The following is a 15,665-nucleotide window of genomic DNA, read 5'->3' on the forward strand; positions in this document are numbered from 1 at the left end:
ACTGAAATTTGAGTTCAGTGCCTGATTTAAGGAGACAGAACTGCCAGGCAATAAGGAAGAATGGTTCCTTACCAGACAAATATGAGTGAGAAAAATAAGAAAAAAAAAAAAGGGAATCCAGGATGCATAAAGAAAGAAAGGAAAAGAATTTATTATAATAGTGATCCCAGCACTCTGGGAGGCTGAGGCAGGAGGATCATAAATTTGAGCCCAGTCTGGGCAAGTTAGTAAGACTCTGTCTCAAAATAAAAAATAAAAAAAGAACTTGGGATGAAGCTCAGTGTGAAGGCCCTGGGTTCAATCCCCAGTAGTGCAAAAGAGAAAGACAGACACGGTTTTAGGGTCAGAATCTCCTGTGAACATATTGAAAAGTACAGACCAGAAAATAGACACACCAACAATTCCTGCATCCTTTTCCTTGGGCTCCTGAGTCCTGCCTCAGGCTCATGTCCTAGGACTACCTCTCCCAGATGAAGCATTTCTCCTCTCGAGACTGGATGTCAAGAAACTACAAAAAGACAACCCGGCTAGAATTGGAGCAGACACAAACATCTGTGTGACAGGATGGCCTGGGTCACATGCGCCTGCCCACAGGACACTCACCGCAAGCTAAGCGATCTGTGGACTTCCTTCATCTCTCGAGAGCCATGTTATTAAAAAAACAAACAGGGCTTGATCTGCCTTCTTCCAGCCAGCAAGGTCAAGCCAGGCCCCACCTGCAAGCTCAGCCCTTGGGAAGCAGGTCTTGGCACCGGCACTTTGTGAAGCAATTTGGCAACATCTAGCGAGGCTGGGGGTGTGGGGTCCACGACTCAGCAGTCCCACTCCTGGGAGTTTGCCCTATCAAAAACTCACTCATGAGAAAGAGCAGGCAGCTGCATTGAAAAAGCCCAAAGTCAGAAATAAGCCAGGTAAATGAATACACAGTGGAATATTCACCCTGCAGAGCACTGTACAGCAGTGAAAATGGGTGAAGGCGAACTGGTCTCATTAATCAGATGAATCTCATGTGACATACAAAATGCAAGTGGTAGAAGAAACATTTATTGAAAAACTTTAAGCATGAAAAAAGACTACCATATATTTCTTTTTCTCCTTTTGTGGTACTAGAGATTGAAGCCAAGACCACTGCACTGAGCTACATCCCCATGTTTTCTGTCTTGAGACAGGGTCTTGCTGAATTACAAAGTTGCCCAGGCTGACCTTGAACAAGCGATCCTCCTGCCTCAGCCTCCCAAGTAGCTGGGGTTATAAGTGTGCACCACCATGTCTATCTTGAATATTTTTATTACATATTTTAAATAACAAAGTCAGCCACTGGGCTGTTTCACAGATGAGTTGCCTAACAACATAAATGTGACCAACATCATGACATGTCCCAGAAACCAGCCACATGACTGGGCACAACCAACAGAAGTCCATCAGTAAACACTGATGCCCATGAGGGCAAGGCCAGGGTCCTCACAACAGATGACGTGCATCTGAAGACCTCCACAGACACAGTGGTTGGCACAGCTTCTTCCCCGAGAGCCAGTATTGCTCAGAAACAGACAGAGTTCTCTTGAGAAAGTCTTTGGCCATTAACTGATGAATGCATAAGAAAAATGTGGTATTTACACACAATGGAGTACTATTCAGCCATAAAGAAGGATGAACTTGAGTCATATGTAGGAAAATGCATGCACCTTGAGAACATAATGTTACGTGAAATAAATCAGACACAGAAGATAAATATTGCATAGGTACCCTTAAATGAAAAACCAAAAGTATAAATAATTTAAACACCAAAGTCAAAGCTAGATGATGGGAAACAGGGAGGTAGACTTCGTGAAGGTAGGAAGGGGGTCTGGGGATGATGGAAGCCCAGGAGGGGTAGGGGAAGCAAAAAGGACCAGGATGTGATACGTAGATGTGCCAATTCCCCTTATGCTAATGAAATAAATAAGTAATAACAATGAAAAAAGAAACAAACCAAAAACAGTGCTCAAGATCTGAATTGTGAGACCCCAGTCAGGCCAGTGTGAGTGCTGCGATCAGTGACATCCCTGGTGGGGCGGCCATGCTCGGGTAAGAACAGCAATGAGGCAGGCATACAGTGAGGAAAGGTCTTAGAAGACGGGCTGAGTTAGCTCGGAGGAGGGCAGAGGGCAGACAGGGAAGGAGCCAGCTCTCAGTACAAGATGATCACATCCTCGCCAGGCTCTGACAGAGGTCTCTGGGGTCCCTGCAGAGACTAGCTGGACACTCGCCAAACCCACTTCTCTTTCCTTCTGAGCACAACGTGACCCCTCCCGGCTTCCCTTGCAGGGGTGTGTGATCATGGGACCCAGTTCTGGCGGCTGGCACATGAACAGAAGAGGCTGGGTCAGGCTCCTTCCAGCCCCACAGGATTTTCCAATATCCCTTCTGTGCCTGTCTCTCCTTTGTGGTTTGATGCAGACAAATACAGAGCATTTGGACCCTGTGGTTGACAATGCATAGCCATGACAGAGCCAAGGCCTGGTCCCTCCGTCATTAGAGGAGACTAGCATGCCAACACAGGATGACCACCTGGGACTTTCAATGAGTGAGCAATAGACTGTTGTGTTTGGGTCATTTCTTAGGTTGGGATCTTTTGTTACAGTAGCTAGTATTACCGTAGACAGACTGCTTAAAGGAAAGAATACACATACACATTCACCTGTCAGTTATGGAGTCACTGTATTCAGATCTTAACAACTCTCTGGAGACAGCAATAAGACCTTATTTAGACTAGTTTTTCTTCACAATCAAAACCACAATCTCTTGTACATGGAAATCCCCGACATTCACAACTTTGACATCAAGGCAAGACAATTCCAAGCAAACTAAGAGGCCCATGTATGGACGACAGCCAGAAACTTCAGTCCTGGAATCACACAATCCCAGGTTCAATTCTGACTCTGCCACTTACTAGTTGGGTGATCTGGGACCAAGAAGTCCCTGTTTCGGAATCCTCAGTGGTCACAGGGGGATATGAGCATTTCCTTATGCATTGGGTTATTGTGAAGATTAAATGAAAACATACAAAGAAAGCACTCTGGGAACGGCCAATTATAATTCTTGCAATTGTAACTGAAAGCATGTGCTGAGATCCGGAGGTGGGAGAGGAAAGGAGGCACACAGACACAGCATGGGGAAGAGGAACACAGGGGCTCAGCCTGCCTGAGCCCAGCCTGAACCACACGAATCACGCCTCTTCCAAAGCCCCATCCTCCTCCGATGAGATAAATCTGAAGAACATAGCGCTGCCACTTACCCTGTTAGCACCACCACAAAATCCATCACGTTCCAACCGTTCCTCAGGTAAGAGCCTTTGTGGAAGGCAAACCCAAGAGCAATGATCTTAATCCCAGCTTCAAAGCAAAAAATTCCAATGAAGTACGGCTCTGTGTCGTCCTGGAAGGAAGAGAAGGTCGGAGTCTTAGGTGGGCAGAGGGCAGCACACCCAGGAAGCCACCCCTTCTCCCTCTCTTTCTCCAATCCTTCAACACTCCTCAGCACCCCACCAGGGTTTTCTTGTCCAAAAGTTTTTGTGAAAAAAAGCAAAAGGTTCTAGAAGACAACTTCCTTCTTCCTTCTGGGCCAATCTCACCCATCACTCAGCCAAGTAGAGCTGTGTTATCCAATATGGCAGCCCTGGCCATAAAATGGCCATACATTGGCCACTAAATGACCACAAATTTGGCATTAAATGGCCATGCATATATTAAATGTAATAAAATAAAAAATGCAGTCCTGAAGTCATACCAGCCACTCACAAATGACTAAGCTATTCAACAGCATGGATGTGAAACATGGCTATAACTGTAGTAAGTCCTGCCAGAAATTGCTTGTTTTGAGCGTCAAAGCACAGCACTCAAAGGTTTTGAAGATGGATGCTGTGTGCTGGTCTCACACCCAAGGCTGAGCCCTATGGCTGGTTCTCAGCAGGTACACACCCGCACTGTTGTTCAGGTTGTCAAAGGATTGGAATAATACTCCTGCACTGGCTGGTAATTGGCCAGAGCCCCACCTCCAATCTCTCTGCAGAGCCTCCCTGCTGGCTCAGGCTCCCCGCTGATGGTGCGTCTTACTTGAGATGAATGTCTAAGCTCTGCTCCGTGGACGCCCTGGTGGACTTTCCCATCTGTTACTGTAATGGCTCTTTTGCTTCAATCATTTGCATTTCTGTCTCCCTGACTTCTTTTCTCCACATCATCATGCCACTGGTATTACTACTAGCCTACAATTCTTTCAATAGGTTCTTTTTACTTAGCTTTATCTTAAGCAAAAACCAAAAAAATCTTGAAATTACAGGTTCACTAGGGTGGTTATATTTTTTGGAATACACTAATCTAATAGATAGCTATTAAAATTTTTAAAGAGTGGTAAGACCACCAATAATTCGGAGTGTTAGGAACAAGGGGAGCCTGACACTCTCTTCTTCCCCACGCTTTGCTGGTTCTGGAAAGGTTATACAGGGTGGGGGTGGGGCTCAGTGGCAGAGCATTTGCCTAACAAGTGCAAGGCCTTGGGTTTGATTCCTGCAAGGAAAAAATATCCAAGCCAGATATGGTGGTGTACATCTGATATCCTTGTACTCAGGAGGCTGAGGAAGGAAGATCTCAAGTTTGGGGCCAGGCTGGGAAATTTGGGAAAATAAAGAGTAAAATAGCTAGGGATGTAGCTCAATGATAGAGCATTCCTGGGTTCAAACTCCAGTATCATAAACACAAAACAAAAAACTCAGACTGTGTTTGGATGTTAGAACAAGCCAACTGTAAGGTGACAACCCTAGATGATCAGGGACAGGTGCCTTCTGACTAGGTCTCAGGTGACTCCAGGGAACTAATGTCATTATTATGCTGGGCAGAATAATGTCTTGGTGGCAACCTAAGATAATATTGCATTTTTTTGTAATGCAGACTCCAGGGTGTAGCTGCCCTGTGCCTTAGAATACTTCCAACAAAAAGATAAGGCAAGGAGACAAAAGGGGACAGTGGAAGGGAATATGGCAGGACTTTCATGATGGCTAAATCTGGGGAATGGGTTCAGGGGAGTTCATCACACGACTGTTTTTGTATATGGTCAAAATTTTTCATATAAATTCTGCTTTTTTTTTTTTTAACAACGCAAGGGACGGAACCCATGGCCTCACGCATGCTAGGCAAGCGATCACCGCTGAGCCACAGCCCAGTCCCCAACAAACCCTGTTTGGACTATGATGTCTCGTGGACGATGGCACTGTTTGTCCCGTGGGTGACCGGGTCTCCTCTTTGAGGGTGGGGGCTGGGCTGCAGGGCCGCTCTCTGCGGATGCTGTCGCCCTGCAGGTCAGGCTTCCCGCCTCCCCGGCCTCCGCGACGCCCCGCTCACCAGTCGCTCAGACATCGGGGTCTTGTCGTCATCGGGCAGGTGCTGCTCCAGGGCGAGGACGATACAGTTCGCTATAATGGTGGCTAAAATCATGTATTCAAAGGGAGTAGCGGGAAGTTAAGGAGAATCTCCGTGGCTGATTCATAGGAAAGGAGAGGGTGGTAGGGCACTCGCTCCCACAACCAGGGCCCAAGCGCTCTCGAGCCCCCAGTGGCCCCACCGCCTCCGTCCGGAGGACCCCGCCCTCCCAGGCCCTGCCAGGCCAAGCCAGAAGCACGTCCTCTTGGGCCCAACCCAGTGGGTCACTTGGTAAGGAAAATGCAGATATTTGTCCTCTACGGCAGCGGTCTTTTAACCCTTTTGGCACTAGGGGTTGGTTCTGTGGAAGACAACTTTTTTCACAGACCAGAGTGAAGAGGAATTTTCTTAGTTTTTAAAATTTTACTAGTACATATTTGAGATACATAATTATTTCTTTCCCTAGTGCTGGCATCACTGCCTGGCTTCTCCTCAGATTATCAGGGTTAAATTCTCTTAAAGGAGCTGCAACCTAGAGCCCACGCACACGCAGTTCACGAGGCGGCGGCTGTCCAAGCTCCTGCGCATGCTCAGTTCACTGTGAGCCCCGCCCCCCGCTGCCACGCACGCGCAGGTCACACGAGAGCGAGATCCTTGCTCCGTTGAGAACCTAAGACCACGTGGATCTGACGGTAGGCGAAAGTCAGGTGGTGATGGGAACTGTGGGAGCCGCTGGAGACACAGGAAGCTTTGATCTCTTACCCAACAGACTGCTCACCTGCTGTGTGTCCCCGATGGCTGGGGACCTATACGCTATGTCACCTCCAGCATCAACTGTTTGCCTGTCAAGGTTCTGGACACTAGGAACAGAGCCGAGGGAGGGCAAAACAATTTTCAGGCCTCATGGAGGAGAAGAAAGTAAAGAAATGAGCTACATCGCAGGGACCATGCTGGACAGGGCGCCCATATGTTGTTACATCCGCAAGCTCCACGGCCACTCTACCAACTGCGATGGAAAGTACCTAGGAACAAAAAACTGTCTGCACCGATCACATTCAGACATGTTTTCTTCTCGCACTTATCCCTTCGACAATGGAACATAACAATGTCATCCACAGCATCTACACGGCCTCAGGAACAAAACTCATCAAGAGGGGAGGTAGAGTCAGGGGGAGGATGTGTGCAGATCTACACAAAGAGTTCACCATTTAGAGAAGGGACCTGAGCATCTGGGAATCTGTGGAGGATTTGCACTGAATGTCCTCAATATGATGAATAAACAACAACAAAAGCAGCACCTGCATACCCATGTTTATAGGAGCACAACTTGGGGCTGGGATTGTAGCTCAGGGGTAGAGTGCTTGCCTAGCATGCAGGCAGCCCTGGGTTCAATCCCCAGGACCACAAAAGCAAACAATTAAAACAAAAACGTGCTAGTTTAAAAGCACAGCTCACACAGCTAAATCATGGAAGCGGACCGTATGTCCATCAACAGATAAATGGATAAAGAAAATGTAGTATTTACACACCATGGAATACAACTCTCCCATAAAGAAGGATAAGCCTGAGTCATTTGTAGGGAAATGGATGCACCTTGAGATCATAATGTTAAGCGAAATAAATCAGACACAGAAGCTTATATATCCCGTGGTTTCTCTTATATGAGAAACCCGAGGTATAAGTAATTTAAAGAGCAAAAAATGATGATAGGAAGCAGAGAGGTACACTTTAGAGAGACGGGACAGGGACCTGAGGATGGGGGAGATGGAAATCGGGGAGGGGAAAGGGAAGTTGGAAACAAGATACAGTTTCTATGTACCAACTCCCCACGATGAATGGAATTATTATGCATCACAGATATATACTAATAAAAAATAAAAAGTGTGGCCCATCTGATAGAACACTGAATCAGCCATAAAAAATCAAATGCGGATCCAGGTTACAACACAGATGAACCTCAGAAACACTATGCCAAGTATAAGAAGTCAACACAAAAGCAGCACACAGCGCATGGTTCATATGTGTAAAATGTCCAGAAGAGGCCATTAACAGAGCCAGGAAGCCAGGAAGCCCAGGCAGTGTGGAGTGACTGCTTCATGTTTTGCAACCAGACAGTTGGTTTTACAACACTGCGAGTGTACTAAATGCCACGGCGTTAGTCACTTTAAAATGTGTTATGTGAATTTCACCTCAATAAAAACATACAGTGGTCAGGGAAGACAACTGAGAAGCTGATCTTTCAAGATCTGAAGGAGGGGAAGTCTGTGGCTCTCCCTAGATGCCTCATTCATTTCTCTCTCTCTCTCTCTGCAAACTGCTCTCTGAATGCTGAGAATTCTCCCCCGCATTGAAGAGGCCCCATAGTCCTGCATCAGATGATCTGTCCCAGGGTCCAGGCTCTCAGGAACAAGGATTCCAACCTTGGCCCTACTGAGATTTGGGGCCTGGTCACTCTCTGTGGAGGGCGCTGTCCGGGGTACTGAAAGCTGAGCCACATCTGTGCTCTCTACCCAATGCCATGTCCCCTCCAGTTACAACAACCCAAAGTGCCTCCCCACATTGCTGAGTGTCCCCTGGAGACCCCAGAATCCACTGCTTCACAGAGGGATTGGATACCACACACTGCAGGGTCTTGTCCATGGGAAACCTCTCTCCTCCTCCAAATTTTTTCCTGGGAGCACTAACCAGTTTCAACCTCCCCTCTGGCCCTAGAGTCAGCTTGATACTTTGGAAGCTTCATCAACTCATCCTTCTGAAGTAGGAAGGGGGGACTGAAGTATAAACCCATTTTCCAGTTGGAAAAACAAAGTCTGAAACAGAAAACCCAGGAGCAAAAGCCTCAAGACGGCAGGCAAGTCAGGCTCCCTCCACCGCTGGCTCCAGCCTCTGCTCCAGCTGGAAGCAGCTGATGCTGCGCTCCACGCACTCCGAAAAGCAAAGCAGATTCTCAGGGCAATTTGGGGAGACAACAAAAGCCAGCCCTGCGGACGATCATCTCTGATTGGCTTCCTGCCTCTGAGCCCACAGTCATTAGGAGCCTGGAGAACAAAGCCGGGCTGTGTCACACAATATTCCACTCTGTCTCACCCTTTAGCCCAGAAAATAAGTGACAATATTTGTACACAGAGAAGCATACTAAGCCCTTCCCTGGCCTCTGCTTGCCATGCTTTGAATGCGACTTCACTTCTCTCTGCCAACTCAGGCCGCTTGTTTGCTTCTGGACCAAGCTGCAGTCCCTCTCATGTGCTGCCCTGGCCTCTTGCTGTGACATGGCTGGTATGTAGCTTCTTTTGCCTCAGCCCTTAGCTAAAGGTTTCAGGTACAGTCCCGGAAGGTGGCAGCAGGCTATCACATGCCACTGCCCGCTCCCTTCACACAGACACACACCCTGCAAACATATACACACACCTAAATGGGAATCGGTGATGCCTCTCAAAGCACTAGCAGCACCTGTGAGGACTGCAGCAGGCTCAGGCCCCACTTCCAGCTGCTGAGTCAGGGTGGTCTCAGAAAAGATTTCCTGGTTTGAGTGCACAGCAGAATTTAAGTTTGAGCAGTAGCAATGCCTGAGATCTATTTCAGGGGTAGGTGGAGCTCAGGTAATTGGGGCTCTGAGTCATGCAAAAAGGTGGGGGCTCCTGTCTCTTCCAAGCTTTCTCCTGCACATTCTGACCCACACAGGAAAATTCAACAGTCCTCTCTAGCAGGCTTCTGCCCCTACTCAGGCAAAGAGGATTGCAAAGAAATCCCCAATTTTGATTTTTAAAAGAGCAATGGTGGAATGGCATGAATAAGAAGAAAGGACAATGCAATCCTCATACATGTGGAAGCATTCAAAACCTTTCTATGGGCTGGCTGTGCTGGTGCATGCCTGTAATCCAGTACTTGGGAGACTGAGGCAGGGGAATCACCTCAAGTTTGAGGTCAGCCTAGGCTACACAGTGGGACCCTGTTTGAAAACAACAAAAATTAAATGAAAAATTTCTATGGATCTGATCTCAGAAGAAAACCCAAAGTCCCCCCAAAAGCCAGTGAGACCCCTAGTACCTCTATAACCCTCAACTCCTCTACTCTCTGCTTTGGTCATTGGCTCCAGCCACACTGGCCTCCTCCACAGGCCCCAAGCACATTAAACACATTCCTGCCCCAGGACATCTGCATGTGCATCTGGAATGCTCTTTCCATTCCATTTCCCTTAAGTCTTCTCTTGAGGTTCCCTTCTTCCAATGCCCCTCCCCTGCTTAATCTTTCCCCTTCAGCCTTTATCTAAAAATCTGGTATATTTTCCTTCTTTATCTTGTCCAGTCTGTCCAGTCCATATGACTGTGAGTATAATGCAAGCATACATTTTTGGGGTCAACTTTGTTCACTGCTTTGTCCTCTTCACTTAAAGCATTCGTGATGCACCAGCTGCTCAGTGAACACCTATGGAGGTGAGGGGGGAGGGAAAGGGAGGGTGCACCTGCTTTTGTTCCCTTCAGGCTAAGCCTTCACAGGTATGTTAAGACTCCAATCATCCCCTCAAAATAAGCAAGCACAGGAGGCAAGTACCTACCCTCAAGATGAGTCCATGGCCCCAGGCAAAAGTCAAAGATTACCCTGGGTGGGGTGGGGGCTGGGGGAGAACAGTGCTTTCTCAGCCCAACCTGGAGTCATGCCTAATCCTCCCAATTTAGCAAGCCTGGGTTCCAGCTCCCAGCTGTGGTGAGCCTGCCCGTGTGTGCTGTGCGGGGCTGACTGCTCCCTGATTGGTTTGGAGAGAAAGTACCTAAGTCAGCGGATCCGGAATAATCAGCTGGCAAAGGGGGGCAGGGTTGAGGAGCTAAAGAGAGAAAGAACCTGGCAGGGAGGAAAGGGAAAGAAAGCTGCCTCTTGAAATGGCTCTTCAAATCAGACAAGCAGGCAGCCAAGCAGGCAGGGGCATTGCCCAAGGCTCCCCCTACAAAGGAACTGATCAAGATCCCCAGGGACTGCAGAGGGGCTGCTGCCCATGATCCTGGATATGACCAAGTGAGTCTTCATGGTGACAAAGGACTGCTTTTGCTGATGAGATATTGCTTTTGGGATGTAGCACATCAAGGAAAATCAGCTCTCATTGTGACTGTGACTAATGGTTCTTAAGCCCTTTGTGAGACCCTGTGGAAGCCCCAGGAACCCAGTCGGCTCTGTGCACTGCCCTCCACCCCATCTCATTCCCAGCCTGCTGTGGTTGGTGCAGGGATCAAATCAGGTTTGATAACTCATTGAGACCCTGTCTTCACCATGGGGGCTGCCTGCAGGGTGCATCTGGAGGAAACAGATACTTCAAGGAGTCCATGCTGGAGTGGAACTTGTCCGGAGAAGTTGAATGGATCTTTTGCCCCAGAGCAAGTGCCTCCATGGAGTCACACTTCAGCCCACAATTTATTAGTGATCAGCCACAGCACACCAGTCCACAGCCCCACAAACCCACCCCAAGTGTGGTGTATTAGTTCCATGTGCATTGAAATCATCAGGAATGGGGAGAGGGTCCTACAAAGGACTTCGATGTATGACTTTAAGACATAGTCTTGTCATTCTAGCACTCCGGGAGGCTGAGACAGGAAGATGGCAAGTTCCACTGCATCCTGGGCAACTTAGTGAGACCCTGTCTCAAAATAAAAGAATAAAAAAAGGCTGAGGATGTAGCTCAGTGTAAAGGCTCTGAGCTCAATCTTCAGTTAAAAAAAAAGAGGACATAGTCCTTGCTCCACTAAACAAATGCTACCACTTAACTGGGCATTAGGAGCATCTACTACAGGGCCATTAACAAGCTTGACAGTCTTAACAACAAGTGCCACATACTGAGTGCTTCTCACAGACACCACAGTGAGCACTTTGTTTTGGTTATTTTTTTATTTCCTCAAAACCACTCTACAAAGTGGTTCTGTCCTCAGCCCCATTTTCCAGATAAGGAGGTAAAGTCTGCAAGAGATTTAAAAAACTTGCTCCAGGTGATATAATAAAGAAGTGCTGGGACTGGAGCTCACACCCCAATCGATCAATCCACAGTCCATGCCTCTAAGATAGGGTCCTCAAAGAGCCCTCACTAGCTTATCCTTGTTAGAAGGTGGATGCTAAGCGAAACAAATCACACACAAGCTTAAATACCGCATGGATTCTCTTACCTAAGAAACCCAAAATGTCAATAATCTAAAGAACAAAAGAGTGTTATGGATGGTAAGAAACAGGGATGTAAACTTTGGGGAGGCGGAAAGAGGGTCTGCAGTGGTGCACAGGCATATGCACCACTGCCCCATGATGAATGTTTTTCCTGGGTATTGCAAACATATGCTCATTAAAAAAGAAAATAAAGTTTAAAAAGACTTTTAAAAATTGGGGTAAAGAAACACTTGGAGCCGTAGTCATATGGATTAGACCAACAGATTACACTGCACCCAAGTCCCAAACAACTGCTACAATTAAATATTTATTTATTTATTTATTTTGCAGTGCTGGGAGGTTGAACCAAGGGCCTCACACATGCTAGGCAAGCTCCTCACACCCATAATTTCGCTTACTAATGTTCAACCCTCGCATCCCAGTCCACAGCTTCCTAAGTCCACCGCAATGTGTCCTATCAATGATTATTACTACTTCCAAGAATCTAGAGTCTCCAGTTCTCACATAGGGGCTCCAAACTCTCCAATATGCAGTACCAACTAAAATCACAGCAAAGGGGTTCCTCGAGTGCTGGCCACGCTGGCGCAGGCAACTCCGGTGCTAGCAGGATGGTTTCAGTACCAGGGACAGCGGCAGGCGGTGAATCCCAGCTTAAGTCTCTGTGAACTCTCAGACATTTGTAAACTGCCCCCGTCCTGGGAGGGTGGAGATTTGAAAGCTTTGGTTCTGAAATGAGAAGTCTACTCAAGGCAGCTAGATCATGCTTCTGCTCAGAAAACTGGAAACATACACATAAGAAATAGAACAGCAGAGGGCCAGACATGGCTTTGACCTCAGGCAATGACTCCTTCTCCATCCTCAGTTTCCTCATCCATAAAACGTGAAAACCAACACCCGTCTCTCTCAGGGCATGCAAGAAGAAATGAGATGATCCACTCAATATACTTAGAACAAGCCCCGAGTAGGGTAAATGCTCAACAAATGAGTGCTTTGCGTGGTTTATTCCTGTCCTCTGATGATTAGAAACTTCAATATCTTTATGAAACCATGGAAAGAGATTCCTCTCATTGAAACCAAGCAATAAAATTTTATCTTAGGCCTGGGGATTAGCTCAGTGGTAGAAATTTGTCTAGCACGAGCAAGGCCCTGAGTTCCATCTCCAGCAACACACACACCACACACACACACACACACACACACACACACATACACACTAAGAAAAAGAAAGAGAGAAAAAGAAATTGCTCTTACTAGTATCATTAACATTTACTATTTCTTTTTTACCCATCTAAATCTTGGCTCCTTCCCTCCCGTGATGGACACCTCCTCAGTGCTGACTGGGCTTTCTTTCAAATCTGCAAGGTTTCCAAGAACAAAACATAATGGATATGTCTGGTCCATTCCCTTAACATCAGATGTAACATGAAAGTTGGAAAAATCTCCACTGCATATGTCACAGGTGTGGCTTTACTCACCATGTGCCCTCTGTGTCTGCTCCTTTCACTTCCCATCATGTATTTAGTTTGTTTTTGTAGTACTTGAGATTGTACCCAGGACTTCTGCACTGAGCTACATCCCCAGCCCTTCATTTTTTTTTTTTTTTTTTTTTTTTGAGACAAGGTTTGCTAAATTGCCCAGTCTGGGCTAGAACTTGCAATCTTCCTGTGTCAGCCTCCCAGAGGGTTGGGATGACAGGTGTGCACTGCTACACTCTGTCTCATCATATTTTTGAGGTTCTCCCACACTGTAGCACAGACCGGTGGCTCCTTCCTCTTTACGGCAAATACCCCATTGTGCGATCCACCATAGTTTGCTTATCTATACATTTATGGATTTGGGGGCTGATGGAAGATTTTGAAACCTATGGAGACAGAATACAGATTGCTAGGTGCTAGGGGAGGAAGGAGGAAAAGAAAGAGAAAAATGGAGCCACTGTTTAAGAGTACAAGGTTTTCTTTGGAGGTGATGGAAATGCTTCAGAACTAGACAAGAGGTGGTGGTCCCCTAGACTGTGAATGCCACCCAACTGTTTATACTTTAAAATGGTGAAGTGGGTAGGCTGAGGCAGGAGGATCACAAGTTGAAGGCCAGCCTGAGCAACTGAGCAAGACTTTGTCTCAAAGTAAAAAATAAAGAGGGCTGGGGTCCAGCTCAGTGGTGAGTGCTTGCCTATCATTTATGAGGCCTGGGTCCCATCCCCAGCACAAGAAAAAGGGGAAAAAATGGTTAATTTTATGTTATATGAATCTCACTTAATTCTTAATTTATTATCTTAATGTATATATTTTTTCACCTCATCTTGTTCAAGAAAACCTCCGCTAGATACTTTTTTTTTAACTCAATGATTTTTCTAGCCAATTTTTCCCTCTAGGACCTGAACCATGGAGAGCAACACCAGACAGCTCACAAGAACTATCCTTTTTTCTTTTCTTTAAATAACCAAGAGTTTTAATTATAAAGGTAAGGTATGCTTTTTTTTGTTTTGAAATGTGTGTTTCATTAGCAAAGTGGAAGTCCCTGCCCTGCCCACTTCCCAGCTGCTCACCTTCTCCCTCCCAGAGCACCGGCTTCACTGGCTGCTGCACCTTCCTGGGTCTCTCTTCTCCTGGGCATCAGCAAAGTCTGTTCCCTTGCCTTCTTCAGTTTCCACCCAAATATTATCTCACTGAATGCAGCGGTACCTGCCAGCAATCCCAAAACTTCAGGAGGCTGAGGCAGGAGGATTGAACTGTCGAGGCAGCTTAGCTAGGCCCTGTCTCAAAATAAAAAAACTCAGCAGAGCTGAGAGGATAGGTCGATGGTAGGATGTTCGCTTAGCATGTGTGAGGCCTGGGTTCCATCTCTAGCACCACTGAACAACCCCAAACAGAACAGAACAGAACAAAACAAACAAACAAGGAAAAGTCTCCCTAATGCACCCTTCCCTGCTGGATCCAAAATCTCAACTGCACCATCATCTCTATCTTCCTCCTCTCCTCTTACTGCTTCTGCTGTTCTTACCACACATCACGTTGAACAAGGCATACATTCCTTTACCTGATTATACCAATGTCAGCCCCATTAGGGCAAGAATTTGGTTTATTCTCAGCTATATTCCCTAGCGCCTAGCTAAGTGCCTAACACTAGTAGGTGCTCAATAAACATGACTAAAGGAATGAAAACAAACCTATAAAACTGTACCTTCCCTTTATAAAGACGGGCCCCTAAGGATGACCTTCAATCTGCTCTCCCTCTCACCTCCCTGGACACATTATTCCCTATTGGTACAACAGAGCTCATCTCTTAAAAGGCTGTAAAGTATTCTGGTGAGTGGATCCATCATCATTTATTTAATATTCCCCTAAACACTTCCAGTCGGTCTCTATTATAAGCATCCCACGGCTAAACAATCTGACCACTTCTCCTTGTGTACTTGTGAGAATTCTACTGCAGGGTCCATTCCAAGATGTGCAATTGCTGTGTCAGAGGGGATTCACACTTGACATTCTCACAGCAAAGTTCCTCAATTATCCCTGAATAGTAGTTCATGAATTCACAAACGTAAGGTGAAGGACTGGGGTGCAGCTCAGAGGTAGAGCACTTGCCTGGCATATGTGAGGCCAGACTCCATCCCTAGCACTGAAAAAAAGTGAGATAAATGTGTGTGTTCCTCCTGAAATTAAATCATTATTTAAATATATAAATTGCAGGGCCGGGGATTTAGCTCAGTGGTTCCACTGCCTGCCTCACAAGCGCAAGGACCCGAGTTCAATCCCTGGTACCAAAAAAAAATAAACACACACACACACACACACACACACACACACACACACATATATTGCTCTGGATCAAAAAATTCTAAATTTTAAGAGATGGAAGAATTAACCTGACTCCTGGAAAACACATACACATCAAGGTGGTTAAGACTCCAAATGGGAACTGAGAACCCTGACCCCAGGAAATATCCATGGGGACTTCCAAGTGGGAGAAGCCCCTGTCCTCTGAACTGATTCAGAACCACAGTCCCTGGTATGTCCACTGTACTACAGAGACGTCTTTCCACCTATGTGGTCCCGATTCCCTGCCGATGTGATCTCCGACATCCCATTTTGTCTACCTGTTGGTTCAAACTCAAACCTGAAAAGTTCAAGA

At 46.6% G+C, this 15,665-nt stretch overlaps 1 protein-coding gene across 8 annotated transcripts in view; it reads right to left on the minus strand.

Moving 5' to 3' along the window:
* The window catches only part of Cacna1a (calcium voltage-gated channel subunit alpha1 A), a 306,123-nt gene that overhangs the window by 176,643 nt on the left and 113,815 nt on the right, over positions 1-15,665 (minus strand). For all 8 annotated transcript variants that reach the window (XR_015447494.1, XM_004872432.3, XM_004872431.3 and 5 more), the window contains exons 4-5: positions 5,376-5,481; positions 3,278-3,417 (exon numbers count right to left, since the gene is read on the minus strand). Coding sequence is in view for 7 of the 8 variants with exons in the window: in XM_004872432.3 (XP_004872489.2) it covers positions 3,278-3,417; positions 5,376-5,481 (246 nt within the window). In the remaining variant the exon portion in view is untranslated. The remainder of the gene's footprint in view (positions 1-3,277; positions 3,418-5,375; positions 5,482-15,665) is intronic.

The sequence above is a fragment of the Heterocephalus glaber genome, unplaced genomic scaffold (genome assembly GCF_053883595.1).
Source record: "Heterocephalus glaber isolate CG9 unplaced genomic scaffold, H.glaber_assembly_v1.0 deba00001760, whole genome shotgun sequence".
Lineage (NCBI taxonomy): Eukaryota > Metazoa > Chordata > Mammalia > Rodentia > Bathyergidae > Heterocephalus > Heterocephalus glaber.